We start from the raw sequence: 18903 nt of genomic DNA on the forward strand, positions 1-18903 counted from the left end.
TGAAGAGAAAATGGTTCATTCCAAAGGCAAGGCACGTACCTTAAAAATTTATGCAGGTACTGACGACTGCAAGATGACCAGGAGAAGACCCCATTGTGTCCTGCCAATGTTGGGGACATAATATTTCCTTCAGATTTTTTGCACATGTTTCCTTCTCCATCATGAACCATGCCGAAACTGCAAGAGAGAAAGACCCAAACCAGAAACATTTTTAAGCTCCATCAGGAATCTAGCACCTAGGTTTTGTGTGATGTGTTGGAAATCTTTTGGCCAGACAATCCTTTGGCCTAGTGGAAAGAGCATAGGGCTGGGAGTTAAGAGATCTGGGTTCCAACCCCAGTTCCGCCTCTTGCTTTTTGGGCGACCTCAGGCAAAGTTGTTTCACACCCCTGTGCCTCAGTTCTCTCATCTGTCAAATGGGGATTAAACACATTTTTTCCCCTTTCCCTTCTGCTGCTGTGTTCCCTGTGAGACAGCATATATGGTATCTACCCCAGCCCTTAGTACAGTGCCTGACACATAGTGTTTAACAAATAGCACAATCATCATTGTTAATGTTTGTTCTCCTTGTAACCATGTCTGTTAAAATGGTCATACGGAAGTTTGACCCTCAGTTACCTCACTAGATTGTTGGGGATTTTCTTTCAGCTGTGCAAATCGTTTGAACAACATAGCCTAAGAGAACACAAATGTTTGCTTACAACAATGCACGCATAGCTCCCATGAAGACGAAACAAAATAAGAATAGAAAGGAGACGCAGTCGGTTCTTCCTATGATGGCGGCATTCTGTTTCTGAAGAACTCCGTTATAAGAAGGAATCCCATAAGGGTATTCTCTCTCCCACTAGACTGTAAAGCTCATTGTGGGCAGGGCCTGTTCTATTGTTATATTGTATTCTCCCCATGTGTTTAGTACAGTGCTTAGAACGGTGCTTTGCACATAGTAAGCACTAAACAAATGCCATTATTATTATTATTATTATTATTACAGTGCTCTGCACACAGTAAGAGCTCAATAAATATGCTTGAATGATGGATTATTCGACACTAATACCTTGCTAATGGCATAACCTCTCTACCTCGGCAGACACATTTTGGAGGAAGAATGTCCCCTAATTCCCTAACGGCCTTCTATCCTAAATGTCTAATGAAAACAAGAGCTATAAAAGTATACAGTTACAGTATTGCCTGCACAAGTAAGCTTCAGATTTGTAATAGGAGATCTTAAAAGGTGCACTTGCAGAGAATCGATATCTCCAAATGCATAATTGACTGCCTGGGAATGTCAGGCATTTTTTAAGGCCATTGGAGTTGAAGATGCCAATTGTGTAATTCTCCACCTCACAAAGATGCCTTTCTCCATTGCCTGCCTAGCCACCAGAAGTTCCCGGTAGAATTGTGGTACCCTGGGAGTTTAAGTGAGAAATGTACTGGGACTCCAATCCCCATCCACGGTATCGCCTAATATCACCTTGAATCCATGGTTGAACTCCATTATTAACCCTGATTAGATTTCCATTATGCAGACACTTAGATAAGGCCTTCACCATATTATCCAACCCCAGTCTATCAATATGGCAAAAACAGATTTTTAACTCATCATTAGCAGTGCGGTCTTTGAATGAGAGGACAACTTTCTAAATATGGTTATGGTACTATATATGCTACACATCAAGAATGGTTTACTACATGGTGGCCTTATTCATTCAATCGTATTTATTGAGCACTTACTGTGTGCAGAACACTGTACTAAGCGGTTGGGAAGTACAGGTCGGCAACGTATATGATGTGAAAGAGTTACTGAAGCTTCCATAATGCTAAGCTTGCTTCTAGGGAATAGTTTCTCTACCAGGAAACTCTGACTCTACAGCTATAATCTATTTTAAACTACCTTTAAAGCGGATTGTCGTGCAGAAATTACACATTTCTTTCAGAAGGGAAAGTGTTCTGAGAAGAGATTAATTAAGAAGCCCAGGGGTCACGCAGCAAGTCTGTGGTAGAACTAGAAGGTCTCCAGACACACATTTCCTTGGATCTATCCATCAGAGCATACAGCTTCCTTCAGCAAATGGTTCAGCAAGGGAATTTTTCTAATGGCCTAATGCCCTGATTACACATGATCCAAAGCATGCAATTCAACCACTACTATACCGGGCCAATTCTGCAGCCCCCATATCCAGCAGACCTCATTGATCTGTTCAAAATCATTTACTACAATTTGGAAACTGCTTTTCAATGCCTACTAACAAAGTAATCTTGACTCAACTCCACTTAGGAAACTCCTCCCATCCCCAACACCAGAAAGAGAACAAATCCTCAGATATACATCCTTAGCAACCTCTGCTTGTTAGATCAGGGGACCCAGGGTTTATGTAGCACTTTCTACTAATCTGATTGCATGCAAGCAACGAATACCATTCTGATGTGAAATACCAAGTTGGGTAAGATCTTAGCTGAGTGGGTCCTCCTTCCAACCCAACAGACTACTGCTCTTTCCATCTTCAAAGTGCTATTAAAACCCCATCTCCTCCAGGAAGCCCTCCTAACTAGTCTTTTATATCTCCATCCCACTCATCCCCATATCACATCATCTATGCACTTGAACCTTTACCCTCTGAGCACTTAGGTACCCAACCTACCCTTCCACAGCACTTACATACAGCTCTTTAAAGCTGTTTATTTCCTCCTACCTGTAATTTATTTTTGTGTCAGTTTTCACAGCTAGACAGAAGGCAGGAAACATGTCTACTAATTCTACTGTTCTCACCGAAAAGCTTAAACGAGTACTCTGATCGGAGTAAGTACTCCATAGATAATGTCGACTGACTCACTGATTGATTCCTCTATTGATTCCTTCCAGGTCAGAGTGCACTAGACCATAAGCTCGGTGTGGGCAGGAAGTGTGACTGTTTATTGTTCTAAACTACTCTCCCAAGTGCTTAGTACAGTACTCTACACACAGTAAGCACTGAATAAATACAACTGAATGAATGAAAATTCTTCTTCTGAGCAATTCTGATCTTATGATGACAAGTAACAAAAGAGTATAGTTAAAGTCACTGTTTTGGACATTACATTCTATATTCTGTGGTCAAAAAATGCACTCTGCTAATAGTGAACGTGAAGAATCTTTCAACATATAAGCTGCAAAACATTCCATGTCTAAAAATGCATCCGTTTGGAATCACATGTTCTAGCAAGTTCAGAGAGTTAAGATGCTTTGGCACATGTGTAGGTTCTTGAGCATACAGTTACAAGGGAAAATTGGCTCAAGTGATTCTCACTGCTGATTGAGAGATGTTCTCACTAGAGAGCTTTAGTGGCTGGTAGCTGCCTTCCAATTCCTGACTGACATGGACCACAACATACTAAAGCTGCTCATCTTCATTTCTGGACTATTTCCTCCCACAGTGCCTATCTTCTGCTTGTTAAATGAGAAACTCTCTCAGTCATGTCTGGCAAATAGTTTCCATACATGAGCATCCATATTGCCACTAGTTGATAAAAGCAGGTATTAAAGACATTCCCTAAGAGGAAAAAAAAGCAAACATAAATGAGGCTATCAAATTTAATGTTGGGCAGCATTTCAAAGTCAGGGCAACTTCAGTTTAATCCAGTACCTGAAAGCACTAATATTCTCAGTCTTGTATCTTAATTGCTTATCAGAAATGCTTACTCTCCTCTATCTTCTTCTAATGGAGTAGGTGATTTCAATTTTTCTGTTTGATTATTTAATTAAAGTCAGCTAAGGGTCAGAGGGTAGTGATACCTTAATGAAGCTAAATTACCTTGAACTTTTGAAGTTTTAACTCTAGCAAACCACTTAAAATATAATTATGATTTAACTCAAAATGTCATCAAATGCAGGCACAACTTACCAGAGACTGAGAAAGTATGTCAGTCATTATGAATAATGAAGAGGGGACTGATGATGGGGATATAAAGCTTTGTATTTTGGAGGTCATCAGGTCACATACTGCCAATGTTGGAAGTTAGGTTGCAGCACTTTGTAATAAAAAATAACACTCCTGCACTGTGTGCCTCTGGATTGTTTGAATGGTTCAGGGTGAAATGAATTAGTGATCTCAATCCAGTTTCTTATAGCAAGGCTCTGTTTCACTAAAACACATCATGTCTAGGACTACCTTTCTTGCCAGTGCAAACAGTGAAAAGCAGAAGGAACAAAGAGAATAAACTACTTTTTATTGCCTGATTGTTTTTTTTTCTGGACTAAATTGCATTCACATTTGCAGCCCAGCAAATGCAAAACACTGGCATACCTACTAGGGATTGTTTGGATATTGCTTATGCTGGTTTTTACACCACTTTTCTGAACCAGAAGTCGAGATTCTTCATGTTCAAAGGTTAAAAAAGATCCACATTGATTGTAAGATTTAAAAATGAATTAATAGCATTTAATGAGCACTTTCTCTGTGCAAACCACTGCACTAAATGCTTGGTAGATAGAGTACAGTACAATAGAGCTGGTAGACATGATCCCAGCCCACAAGTAACTTAAAATCTACTGGGGGAGTTAGACATTAAAATCATTACAAAGTAGATGAGTTCCTGTGAAGAAGCAAATCCATTCAAATAATTTTAAAATGTTTTGCTCCATAGGATTCGAAGTAGAAATCAGTATCCTGAAGGGACTACAAAATTCAAAGAATAAATCCATAAATCAATAGCACTTATTGAATACCTAATTCTGGGCAGAGCCTTGTATTAAGCACTTGGAAAAATATAGAATGGAGTTTACATTCTAGAGACCCATAGGGAGATTTGGAGACCAAACCAAGATTTAACATAGATGACTTTTTACTATGATCAAGTCAAAATAACAATGAGATTCTTCTATAAGTAGCTAAGATAGTTACGGTTTTGCTGGTAAGATGACAAGGAGGGAAGATGGCATAAAATCTAAGTTCATGACAAGCACATCTTTCAGCATATCTAATAAAGGTGTAAGTGTGTGAATGTCTGCAGGTAAAAAAAGAAGAATAGGGAAGGAGAGTGTGAAAAGGGGGTAGGTTTGGTTTCAAACATAGGAAGAAACAGATTTCTACAGAAAGGATGGCTGATAGTGGAGAGGGAAAAATAACCACAATGATGAAGTCCAAACAGTAAAAGGACTTAAGAAAATGATGGGGTGAAAAGGCCAACAAAGAGAAGGAATTCAGCTATAACATGCTAAGAGAATGAATCTATAGTTCATGTTCTACACTACTAATTAAAATCAGAGGAGTTATTCAAGATTTGGTCCCATGAAAAGGTGGAGGTAGAAGACAATGAAGCAGAGGTTGGAAGTACTTTTTGCCCCAAGCTCTGGACAGTCTGAAAGGAGTAACACACTTTCCTTCTTGACCACTGAGTCCAAAAGAAGTTGTGCTTTGATGACAATATTTCCACACTGGGCAGAGGAGTCAAGCTCTATTTCCTTTGCATTTAAATGCCTAGTGATTTGCCACCAGTTCATGTTGCTGAAAAACAGACAAGTGCTGGTTAAAGATGCCAAACACGGACAAGGTAATCCCTTATTACCTTTAGAGTGAGGTAGACACCAATTATTTTGGGACAGGACTCAAAAGGCCAAATACGGGTCAACATAAGTCATAAAATATGACCTATTCATCGGGATGCAGAGGGCTCTTATAACTTTACTTCATTTTTAATGAGCCAGAACTCTTGACCTTTCTCTTTCCCCACATCTCTTCCCTTGGATCTATGTCACTACTTGAGAGTAAAATAGTCATATAGTAGAGGGATATTAACTCTTTACATCACTATGGGCTCCCTCTGAACAATGCAGAAATATTGCATTAATTATTGCAGGATATTGATACCCTAACACCCTGAAATGTTTAGCTCCCTGATCAGGGACACTTGGCAAGATAAAGTCTATTTCTTCTAATCAAATTATTAAATCTAACATCAGCTCCATCCTTGTTACAGTATGAGTGGTGTGGATCCTAAATAATAGGAGCCACAATTAAGTACTAATGTAGGTATTTTTACATAGATATTCAATTATGTTTTTGTCCATACATAATAATTTTAAGGCACTCCATGTTCTTGCTTTATTGACTTACTAGTCCAAGTGCTGATTGATCTGAACAGTCACTAATAAGAAATAACACAGTTCAAAATAGAACATAAATGTCATAGAACCAAGCCTTACCATAGCCACACAAATGAACGGTAATTCCATATCTGCTCCTGGCATTGTATGTACTTACTTATGTCCAGACTCATGAGCAATAGTGAAAGCCAATCCAAGACCAGTATCTTCATTCACAGTGCAACTGCGGTATTTACTACACATTCCACTAATTGGAGCAAATCCTAAGAAAGAAAAAAAAACCCAACAGAAAAATGTTGTATGGTTACTTAAAAAAACAACAGCTATATCCTGCAATATTTATAATTTGCTTTTTTGGCACAGTATCAGCAGTAGTAGTAGTTATAGCAATAAAAGTAGTAGTAGTAATAGTAATGATAATAACAATCATACTTATGGTACTTTTTAAATGCTTACTCTGTGCCAAGCAGTGTTCTAAGTGCTGGGGCGAATACAAATTAATCAGGTTAGACACAGTCCCTGTCCCACATGGGGCTTACACTTTTAATCCCAATTTTACAGATGAGGTAACTGAGGCCCAGAGAAGCAGCGTGGCTCAGTGGAAAGAGCCCGGGCTTTGAAGTCAGACATCATGGGTTCAAATCCAGGCTCTGCCAATTGTTGCTGTGTGACTTTGGGCAAGTCACTTTACTTCTCTGGGCCTCAGTTACTTCATCTGTAAAATGGGGATGAAGACTGTGAGCCCCCCCATGGGACAACCTGTTTACCTTGTAACCTCCCCAGTGCTTAGAACACAGTGCTTTGCACATAGTAAGCACTTAATAAATGCCATTATTATTATTATTATTATTATTATCATTATAAGTTGAGTGACTTGCCCACGGTCACACAGCAGACATGTTCAGGAGCCAGGATTAGAACCCATGACCTCTGATTCTCAAGTCTGGGCTCTTTCCACTAAGCCACACTGCTTCTAGACTGTGAGCCCACTGTTGGGTAGGGACCGTCTCTATATGTTGCCAACTTGTACTTTCCAAGCACTTAGTACAGTGCTCTGCACACAGTAAGCGCTCAATAAATACGATTGAATGAATGCATGAATGCTTCTTCAGTCAACATCCTGAGTCAAAGTGTTCTGTGAATTGTGGGTCACTTTTCATTTTTAATTAGTTCAATTTTGTCTGAAATCATCTGGTAATAAAGAGAGGAAAAGAGAGAGCCTGTATGGCACAGTTCTAGCCAGAAGCCCTTAGTGAGGTAGGTTGACCTTTTGATAAAGTCTGAGAGAGCTATAACTTTGAGATGTCCTCAACCCAGGATGCTTCATGGTTTACTCTTAAAATTGAGTTAATTGTGGAGAGATGGGAAGTTAAAGAATGTTATATGTCCAAAGAAACTCTGCAACTTTTCATAACATTTTTCCTGGACTGTTTCACTATCTAAACCTTGAACCTAGTCACCTTCTTCTTGAATCAAACAGAAACGTCAACAAGTTCTACACATGTTCCAAATTACCTCACATCCAAGTCCGAAAATGTTTTAAATTAAGAGGCTTGAGTTCTCACACCTATAGTGTTCTAAGAGGAACAATGTTCGGCTAGATGGGTTATCAAAAGAGCTTAATGGATCCTTTGATATTTGGTCAACTTAAGTTCTCTTCACTACTACACCTATCAAATGTCCCGAAGGGCTAAGAACATGGTGGGAAAGCAATGAGCAGGCACCAAGTAAGAGAGTATAAGGGCCACCTACACACATACACATTTTCTCTCTCTTTCTTTCTTACACAAACACCCCCGCCCACACACACACACAAACCCCTTCAAACACACAATCCTCCTTGGTAATATGGCAGAGCAATCTTACCCAGTGTGTCACATGGTTCATTCTTCCAGGAACAAATGTCCAGCCCTGTCAGCAAGACTGCATGATCATGGCGAGTTCCATCCTTTCCCATCAAGCCAGACTGCCACTGGCAGAAGCTACTCAGTGTATGGTCAGCATGGTGACTGATGACAAGTCCTGGCTGCTCAAAAGAAACCAAGACACCAATAAAAAAGGAAATATCTTAATCAATCAATGGTATTTATTGAATATTTACTGTATCCAGAGCACTAAGCACTTGCGAGAATACAATCACCTTGGTAGACACGTTCCCTGCCCACAAGGAGCATAAAGTCTAGAGGGGGATCTTATTATTATTTGATGAGTTTCATTACGCACAACAACTCCCACAAAGCCAAAGGCAGTTCATGTGACAGAGAGAATGAAGGCACACCTAAGCACACTAAATTTCCTTGTGAAATTCCCCGAGAAAAACCAAATTCCATGTCTCGACTTTACGAGCTTTCCCTGTGTTGAAGGCAACAGTTTTGATGGTTAAGATGAAAACTGAGCTGTGAATCATGTGCTCTAATTCTGAGACTTTGCCTTAAAACCGAATTTTTGTTTCAGGTGAGTGTCAGGAAAACCTAAACTAAATGCTAGTGTGTCAAAGCTTAAAGATAGGTAATGACATACCTTAAATTCTTCTGCTGATGATTTCAAGGAAAATTACGTTAATTAAAGTTAACACAGGTGTATGATCAAACGATAACCTCTAACTATTCTCTACAGGCTGGATGGTTTCCAAGGTGAAAAGGTTTTAAAGTACAAAATAATTAAGCTTTGCTTGAAAGACACTGACGGTTCAGTGCGCACAAATAAGCCACTGGACCAAATTCTTTCTCCACGCATGTAAAAGCTGGCCACCGTTTTATGGCAAATATATATATATATATGCCAACTTTCACTTCCCAAGCACTTAGTACAGTGCTCTGCACACAGTAACTGCTCAATAAATACGACTGAATGAATACACACATATTTATTGAGTAGTTACTGTGTGCAGAGCACTGTACATATATATATATATACATATATACATATACACACACACACACACACACACACACACACACACACACACACATATAAAACAAACCTTTCCTCACTAGGGAACATTAAAAGAAGGCTTTTCCTGAAACATCTCCAGGGTTCTAATTCCAGCTCCTCCACTTTCCTGCTGTGTCATAATGGGCACATCACTTTACCTCTCTGTGCCTCAGTTATCTCATCTGTAAAATGGGGATTGAGACAGTGAGCCCCACATGGGACAGGGACTGTGTTCAACTCGACTTGTTTGCATCCACCCCAGTGCTTAGTACAGTGCCTGGCACACAGTAAGTGCAGACAAATACCATAATTATCATTATTACTATTTCCTCAGGGACAGCCATTTCTGTCATTACTGCTATACAACTGCATGTACTGTGTTTTGTGTCCTTCCTCTCTGAAAAGTGGGGAGAACTTTCATATTTTGTCTTCATTTGGAGCTTTAGAAAAAAAAAAAATCAACCCTTCTACATGTTGTCCTTCATCCTCTTGCAATCCAACTGAAACGATCATTATACAAACCCAAACACCCAAACCACAGAGAAATCAACCACTTTCATTATATGAACTGAAGAGAGACTCATTTCTTCAGACATAAAAAAGATTAAGACACTTTCAGCCCTTGGGGAAAAAGAGGTAAGGAATCAATATGCCTATTGTATTAATGAAAACAAAGCAGTAAGACTGCAATATTTCTCCGAAAAATACAAGACCAGTCTTGGCCATTCTGTACCTGTTCTTCTTCCAGAAGAATCAGCCCCACAATCGCAATATTGATGTTACCCCCTATTGTTCCATCTTTGAACAAAGCAGAGACCTGAAAGGAAACATGAAAACTAAGTCAATAACAATGAAACCCATCCATTCAACACAAGCTAGGGTTCAATTCAAACCAGATTTTCCGTGTAGAGTCATTTCAATCCATTTAAGTGGAAGATGGCAATACCAACAATTTTACCGGTAGTGTAAAACTAATCCAGTAGTAGTTGCTCTGGCAATAGGTGTTGAGAGTATCTACGTGGAGAAATAAATTCTTCAAAATCTTGCCTCTTTACTTCATTTTAAAAGTAAAAGCAGCTTCCCTCCACATTTCTAGAGCTTCATGAAAAACGAAAAACTGAGGACACTGATTCCAAAATCCCCTTCCATGATACTGCCTGGTTGAGTGGCTGGACAAAGATATCTATGTCATTTGCAGCATCCTTTTGGAACTGTAGGATATGGTATTTTATTTAGGACTGAAAAATTGGAATATGATATTGTACTTGAGAGCAACCTGATCTGTGCACCAATTCTGCCCCCTCCCTTCTCTCATTCACTGGATGTCTAATCGATTACTATAAGGACTGAAGAAACCTGCAACTGAATGCTAACTCACAAATAAAACAATGTGTACATTAGTGGAATGACAGATGCTACAAATAACAGATATTACAAAAGATTTAATTACCCAGTTGGCCTCAACAAGAAGTGCTATCCTACCATATTGAGTATAGTCAAGACGTAAGTAGTGATATTTTCATGACCATGGTTTTGCATCATCTTTTTGTCTACTACCACTAGTGTCTCCACATTCAATTCATTATTTTTGTGGGCCTTCAGGAGAGAGCGCTTGTTCCTTAATGGATATTTATATTCATCTGGTAAAATGAAAATATCTTCTTTGGGAGGCTTGGGCATATCTGCAGAAGGAAACATATAAGAAATGAATGCAAGTAAATTATGTGTGGTCTTTCTGACCTAAATTGAGTTTGCACCAGGCAAAACCTAAAGGAACACTTCCAAAAATGTTCTAAATTCACATTAAAGAGGCAAACTTGCAGTCACATTTCCATTGAAACAGAAGTGTGGTGAGCAACTGATTTATTGTTGTTTTGGAGGATTGACCAAAAGCTGTTAATTTTTTTAAATGGCATTTATTAAGCGCTTACTATGTGCAGAGCACTGTTCTAAGTGCTGAGGAGGTTACAAGGTGATCAGGTCATCCCACGGGGGGGCTCACAGTCTTAATCCCCATTTTACAGATGAGGTAACTGAGGCATGGCCTAGTGGCAAGAGCCTGGGCTTGGAAGGTCAGAGGTCATGGGTTCTAATCCCAGCTCCGCCACTTGTCTGCTGTGTGACTTTGGGCAAGACACTTCACTTCTTATTTGTTACCTCATTTGTAAAATGGCGATTGAGACTGTGATCCCCATGTGGTAGCAAAGAGTGTTTTAGAGGATACTGTTAGAGGATACATGAGAGGAAATGGTTTAACAGAATTGTAAAAGAAGGTGGAAGAACACTGGGTGGTGGTGGGTGGATTTGAACAAGACAATAATTGCTGTAACTGTATCAAGACTTCTGGAGAGGCTGCCATATATATTTAATACACTTCTGTTCATAGTCTTCCTTGAGTAAAAGTAAATCTCTCAGGAACTAAAAGCTAACCTTATCAATGAATCAATCAGTCATTCAATCAGTCAATAGTATTTATTAAACACTTACTGGTTTAGAGCTCCCTACTAAGCACTTGCCCTCTGGGGGTTTATAATTTGGCATATTCCATACTCTCATTATTCTTATTCTCATATGGCCTAATGAGGAAGAAACCACTGAAGGACAACTGAAAATATAACTAAAGATATAATAAACAAAATGCATTTTCCAACTTAAGGAAAAAAAGACTTCTAGGTCTTTTTAATCATTTCCTCAAGTCTCTTAATCCAAGATTCTGTAGTTACAGGCATTTCTTCTAATTGTGTTCAATGCTGATTGTTTATCTAGGCTAGACTGTTAACTCCTCAAGGGCTGCAGTTATATCTCGTCTTGGTTCTGAACTCTTCTCTCCCCTGAGCTCCACTGAGTGCCAGACACCCTGTGGAAACTTTAGTAACTATTAACTGAACTGAATTATAAAACAAAGAGTATTATTATTGCCTGTCAAGTGATGATTAACTGCATTGAAAAACATTTTTGAGCATTTACAGTCATTAAAGAGAAATATGCCTACACTCTACAGTAAAATCACTATTTTGGTAGAGGAATTGGGAAATGAGGCTGAAGAATCCGCATTCAAAATCAAATGATACTTGACAAAGCACACCTGCATAGCCCATAGGTGTATAAATGACATACCACACCTCGCAAAGGTATGCACCCTACATTTCTGCAGAATACACGAATACATTGTTGTTACAAAAGCAACATAATCTCACCTAACATTACAGCCCTGCTCTGGGAATCTGCTACTCTTGGCATTTCTTTAAGATGATTTTCCAATTTCTCCTGATATAATTCAAACCCTCATGTTATATATAACATTTTTAGGGAACTTAGAACTACCTACCATTCAGCAGGAAACAGAATATCCCAGATGGAGTGAACCAGCCATAAAATAGCTCTATTGAGAGTAAGCATTCACTGTACCTGCTTGCCAAAGAGCTAGGGGATTTGGCCCAGCCTTAGAGCTCTTAATTAGGTCATTTAGACTAGTTCCACTCTGTCAAATATTCATGAAAAAGTCCTTCATTGAAAATCCTTCTACAAAGTGGAATAAACCAGGTCAGTCTGTCTCTTGGGAGATAGGCGGACAGAGTATGGTATAGGCCATGGCGGACAATCTACCAAGCGGCTAGCCCATTCGACATTCATTCAATAGTATTTACTGAATGCTTACTGTGTGCAGAGCACTGTACTAAGCGCTGAGAGCTGAACCTTCCTCTGTTGTGACATAGCTTGGCCCGAGAACAACCACTTAGTATAATGCTTTGCACACTGTAAGCGCTCAATAAATGCGATTGAACAAAGAAGGAAATGAACATGCTTAAAACACATGATTACTGGAAAGCTCATTTTTAATACACAAAAAAAGATGAAATGTTTTGCTAGTGAGACCAGTCTTAAGCCAACAAATATTGTCATTGGTTCATGGAAATACACGTGGGCTCTGCAACCATGAATATGCTTTATAAATGAAAAAGAAAAATTGCCCTTACATACATTTCTTGCGTCTTCCACAGAAATGCTGCTTTCGTAGATGCCTGAGATTAAAGCCACTGTGGAGGTGTTGATTTTCACGATAAAGTCTGTTGTGATTTTCCAATTCTCTTTTCCGCTTAATCAATGTTATCTCATTATCACTGGGCGCCTGAGTTTCTAAGGACCTCTTGTATAGAATGTGGGAGTGGCGTCCATCAGGTGCAGAATAATTATGTTTAAGTGCTATGTGCAGAGGTAGCGGTTTCAAGAAATAATCTGCTTCCTGGGTTCTGATCAGGCCTGACTAGAAGAGAAGGGAAACAACAAAAACCTTTTTCATTGCATTGCACTTCACTTTTAGCCGCTTTACCGTTTATTCATTCAATCATATTTATCAATTAATTTATCAATTAATCATATGTTTATCAACATAACCTAGTTTTCCAAACACCATGTCCGCTATTGCTCTTCCATCAGCTGTTTCTACAGTACAGTGGTGTATACCGTGAAGTTGGTGGGGATGGGAGAACCTCAAGGATTTTTTAACAGACGATAATGCTGATGATGAACAATCATGGAACAACTTTCAAAAACTCCCATGGCCCACCAAACTGTTTCCATACAGGAGTGAAAATGTGTTAGATTGGCTGAAACAATGTCATGTCTATGTCTACCAAGGGTTTAAATGTGTGACCACAAAGGTAACATGAAAGTCTGTGGGTTATTCAGAGTACAATCGCATTAAGGGTCACCACACAATTGTTGATTCTTGTTAGGACTCTCATTCATACTTGAATAGTACTGTTCTCCCTCCTATACTGGTTTTACCCAAATGTGGATGCAGGATTGCATCTGCCATGGCTTGATTACCTACCCCAGTGACAGATATGATAATAATAATGATTGCATTAATTAAGCACTTACTATGTGCAAAGCACTGTTCTAAGCGCTGGGGAGGTTACAAGGTGATCAGGGTATCCTACGGGGGGCTCACAGTCTTAATCCCCGTTTTACAGATGAGATAACTGAGGCCCAGAGAAGTGAAGTGACTTGCTCAAAGTCACACAGCTGACAAATGGTGGAGCCAGGATTTGAACCCATGACCTCTGACTCCAAAGCCCCTGCTCTTTTCCACTGAACCACGCTGCTTCTCTTATGATGCTTGGCACATAGCATGTAACAGATACCACAACTACTATTAATTTTATGATTTCTGTTTTTAAAACTAACTTACTGTGACCGCTGTAGGGTGAACACTTTCCATCATTTTGGCTATTCACTATCCAATTATTCAATCATACTTATAATCAACCATATTTATTGAGCATTTACTGTTTGCAGAGCACCGTACAAAGCCCTTGGAAGAAAACAATACAATGGAGTTGGTAGACACTTTCCCTGCCTACAGTTTACAATTCATTCATTCAATCGTATTTATTGAGCGCTTACTGTGTGCGGAGCACTGTACTAAGCACTTGGGAAGTACAATGAATAACACTCCTATATATTCTCCTTGCAGTAAGGATTGACTCCTTACTACTTTGGCCTCCTTAAACCCGGATTCTACAACTAGTATTTCAGGGCAGTGCTGATGAGGTGTGGCTGAACTGGGCTCATTGATATGTGCTAACTGAAATGTAGCCCAAGGAGAAGCATTGCTGTTCCAATCAATCAATGTCGCATTTATTGAGCGCTTACTTTGTGCAGAGCACTGTACTAAGCGCTTGGGAAGTACAAGTTGGCAACATATAGAGACAGTCCCTACCCTACAGTGGGCTCACAGTCTAAAAGGGGGAGACAGAGAACAAAACCAAACATACTAACAAAATAAAATAAATAGAATAGATTTGTACAAGCAAATAAATAAATAAATAAATAAATAAATAGAGTAATAAATATGTATAAACATGTATACAATGGAAGTTAGCTTTCTACCCAGCTTCTGCGGAAGAGCCAAATTAAATTCTAAGGGAAAGCAATTCAGGTTCAGTGAAGAGGCGATCCAGAGTTACTGACCTCTGGGGTTGTGAGGCTGCTTGTGGGAGGGAGGGTGAAAATGCCACCCTCCCCGCCCCATAAATTGTTCAACATCACTGGTCAGCACCTGGCAGGGGAGAATGCCCCCGGGAGACTTGGATTACGGATTGCCAGCTTTTTATGTCCCGGATCACGGAAAAGCCAACTTCCAATGTGGCACCCTACATTAGCTCTACCTGACTGAGCCCAGGAATGAATTGATCATATTTGGTCCCTAAGCCTGCTACAGGTTATACGGGGCTATAACAGCATTATAGCAGATTGTGTTAAAAACCACTGAGTCACTCCCAGTGAGCCCTGTTCGGGAGTCAGTTTCGTGGCGCAAGTGCTGGCTCTCTTGCCTTTGAAAAGCAGCAGTGATAAATGAAATAAGATACGGGTAGGAGGAAAATTTCCCAAACAAGTGATGGAATTTGTCATTTTTCTGTTTTCATTTTGTGTAATTATCTTGGCTGGAAATTGTCGTACGTAAAGAACTCCACATTTCATAGATTAAACCATAGGAAACTAAGGAAATGATAGTGGATGTTTTCTGATCGAGGTATCCTAAATATATGTTCCTTGACAATTACTTTTACAATGAAAAACAAATCTTTAGAAGAAATGAATGGAATTTGTGGCATTTTGAGTCATTAACACAACAGCCAAGTGGATAATTTAATCAAGGTCATGAAAACTCAACAGTTCTAGTTAATGTTTATCTTATTCTCATAACTTCAGTGGCATACTAAAGAAAGTGCCATTATGCATGAAGAATGCGACCTGGGGTATTAAATTCTTAATGCATTTAACGCCTACTAGATGACTAAACAGAGAAAACCTTATAAGGGCAACATGGGATCTTGAGGTTTTCAGGCAAGTTTCAGAATGTTGTTTAAGTCCCTGGGGTAAATGCTCTGTTAATAAAAATATAACTCATGGGGGAAAAAAAAACCAAAAACCTCTCAAAGAGATAGGATTGTCCCATTTTTAAAGCTCTTTCTAAAAAAACACTTCTTAGAACAATTCATCATATCCAATTCATAAACTTTCTAAAGTAGAAGAAAAATGGTCTAGGTATCCCACATCTTCTCTTTTGGTTCGGGAGTCAATACTCATTACAGGTACTCTTACCTGGGTGACAATATAATAATGATGACATTTGTTAACCGCTTACTATGTGCAAAGCACTGCTGGGGAGGATACAAGGTGATCAGGCTGTCCCATGTGGGGCTCACAGACTTAATCACCATTTTACAGATGAGGTAACTGAGGCACAGAGAAGTTAAATGACTTGCCCAAAGTCACACAGCTGACATGTGGCAGAGCTGGGATTAGAACCCATGACCTCTGATTCCCAAGCCTGGGCTCTTTCCACTGAGCTAAGCTGCTTCTATGTATTTTAAAAACTAAAAGGTTCACTGCACAATATTTAAAATTCAACAATGCATCATTCATTCATTCAATCGTACTTATTGAGTGCTTACTGTGTGCCAAGCACTGTACTAAGTGCTTGGGAAGTACAAGTTGGCAACACATAGAGATGATCCCTACCCAACAACGGGCTCACAGTCTAGAAGGGGGAGACTGACAACAAAACAAAATATATTAACAAAACAAAACGAATAGAATAGTAAATATGTGCAAGTGAAATATAGTAATAAATCTGTACAAACATATATACAGGTGCTGTGGGGAGGGGAAGGAGGTAGGGCGCGGGGGATTGGGAGGGGGAGAGGAAGGAGGGGGCTCAGTCTGGGAAGACGTCCTGGAGAAGGTGAGCTCTCAGAAGGGCTTTGAATCAATCAATCAATCGTATTTATTGAGCGCTTACTGTGTGCAGAGCACTGTACTAAGCGCTTGGGAAGTACAAGCTGGCAACATACAGAGACGGTCCCTACCCAACAGTGGGCTCATAGTCTAGAAAGGGAGGAAGAGAGCTAGCTTGACAGATGTGCGGAGGGAGGGCATTCCAGACCATGGGGAGGACGTGGGCCGGGGGTCGACGACGGGACAGGAGAGAACGAGGCACGGTGAGGGGTTTAGCGGCAGAGGAGCGGAAGGTACTGGCTGGGCTGTAGAAGGAGAGAAGGGAGGTGAGGTAGGAGGGGGCGAGGTGATGGACAGCCTTGAAGCCCAGGGTGAGCAGTTTTTGCCTGATGCGTAGGTTGACTGGTAGCCACTGGAGATTTTTGAGGAGGGGAGTAACATGCCCAGAGCGTTTCTGCACAAAGATGATCCGGGCATCGGTGTGAAGTATAGATTGAAGTGGGAAGAGACAGGAGGATGGGAGATCAGAGAGGAGACTGATGTAGTACTAGATCTCTATGTGCTGATACAAGGAAAATGCTTTAAGGTATGTAAATTGGATTATAATTAAGGGATTCACGTCTTCTGCAATAATGCAAAATAACTATGGATTAAAAGCAATTATTTTTCAAAAACACATCCATGTCTTTCTCCTGCTAATAAGAAAATTACCACTGGAAACATCTCCTTCCTCATCTCAGGACCATATCAAGCAATTGAAGGAATAAAATCTGAGTCTTAAGATTTTTTAATGCAACACAATACTGAATATAGTAACCGAATGAAAGATGCTCATAGTTGAGAAGCAGTGAGGCCTAGTGGAAAGAGAATGTGACTGGGAGTCAGAGGACCTAGGTTCCAATCCCGGCTTCACACTTGTGACCTTACACAAGTCACTTAACTATGCCTCAGTCGCCTCATCTTTAAAATGGGGATTAAGACTGTACAGTCCACATGGAACATAGAATGTATCCAACCTGTTAGCTTGTATCTACCCTATTGCTGCCTGGCACAAATATTATTAAAGAGAGAAGGGAAGAGAGAAGGGGAAGGGGGGAAGAGACAGATAGAGAGAGAAATAAATTATAATGACCCATGTGATACATTACATAACAACCTTGAGAAGTCACAAAATGTTTACTGGGGTAAACAGCTGCAAGGGTATGGGAGTGGGAGAAGATCAGAGATAAGAATCAATCAATTGTATTTATGAGCACTTACTTGTTGCAGAGCACTGTACTAAGTGCTTGGGAGAATACAAGCGAGTCGGTAGACGCATCCCCTGCTCATGAGGACATTTCTGGCTCCTAGCAAAAAGCCATAAGAATAGATACTTCTTGGATTTTCTAACCATATCTCCTGATAGTATTCAGTACCTTTTTAAAATGGAAACTATTCTTCCTGTCCTTTCCCTCCTGCTGATTAAGTGTTCCTTTGACTCAAACTAGACACTGAGTTTGGACATACAAGGAAGTAGAAGGTGGGGATAGCGTCCAGTTAGGTTATGTGCCCTGGGCACTGAAGTGAAACTGTAACTGTCGTGAATATCTGCCCAGAGGATTATGTCAGCTACTAAAATGGTCTTCTTCAGTCTGTATTTGTCCTCTCCTTGCTCCCATATGATTGGTCTGCCTTCTTGAAGGTGTCCTATTAGTATTCCACCCAGGACCAGAACAAGTCCTTCCTTTTTCATCTTCCCAAACCCACTTCCACTTGCAGTTCAAATGCGGCTTGCACACTCTCACACTACAGATTGCTCTCGATTCATGTAATCTGGCTGTGGAGGGAAGTGGCTTTAGTTCTGCTCCTGAGCTCCATGGCCTCTTGCCAGCTGTCTGCTCTTCAGGCTTCAAGTACTGAATACTTGAGGCACTTGAACTGGTGATAAAGTTTCCTGCCACAGTGTAGCCTTCTAAGTCATTTCTGGGGACTCTAGTTGGATGCTGATAAAAGGGGGTTTGATTCTAACTTTCTTCCCAAACCATGCTGTCTACAGTGATATCATTATTCTAGATTCCTGTGATATATCTGAATCCTTATGCTTGCTGTTCAGGATACCTGGGTTCCAAGATTTCTGCACAATAGGTGATTTATTTGGGGTTTCA

The 18903-nt window shown here is 40.0% G+C and overlaps 1 protein-coding gene across 1 annotated transcript in view; it reads right to left on the bottom strand.

Annotated features, from left to right (window-relative positions):
* ADAMTS16 (ADAM metallopeptidase with thrombospondin type 1 motif 16) overlaps nt 1-18903 on the bottom strand; it is a 148402-nt gene that overhangs the window by 91842 nt on the left and 37657 nt on the right. Inside the window, exons 4-9 of the mRNA XM_038770410.1 lie at nt 12995-13277; nt 10496-10695; nt 9747-9830; nt 7946-8105; nt 6237-6342; nt 40-177 (exon numbers count right to left, since the gene is read on the bottom strand). Coding sequence (XP_038626338.1) covers nt 40-177; nt 6237-6342; nt 7946-8105; nt 9747-9830; nt 10496-10695; nt 12995-13277 — 971 coding nt within the window. The remainder of the gene's footprint in view (nt 1-39; nt 178-6236; nt 6343-7945; nt 8106-9746; nt 9831-10495; nt 10696-12994; nt 13278-18903) is intronic.

The sequence above is a fragment of the Tachyglossus aculeatus genome, chromosome X3 (assembly GCF_015852505.1).
Source record: "Tachyglossus aculeatus isolate mTacAcu1 chromosome X3, mTacAcu1.pri, whole genome shotgun sequence".
Taxonomy (NCBI): domain Eukaryota; kingdom Metazoa; phylum Chordata; class Mammalia; order Monotremata; family Tachyglossidae; genus Tachyglossus; species Tachyglossus aculeatus.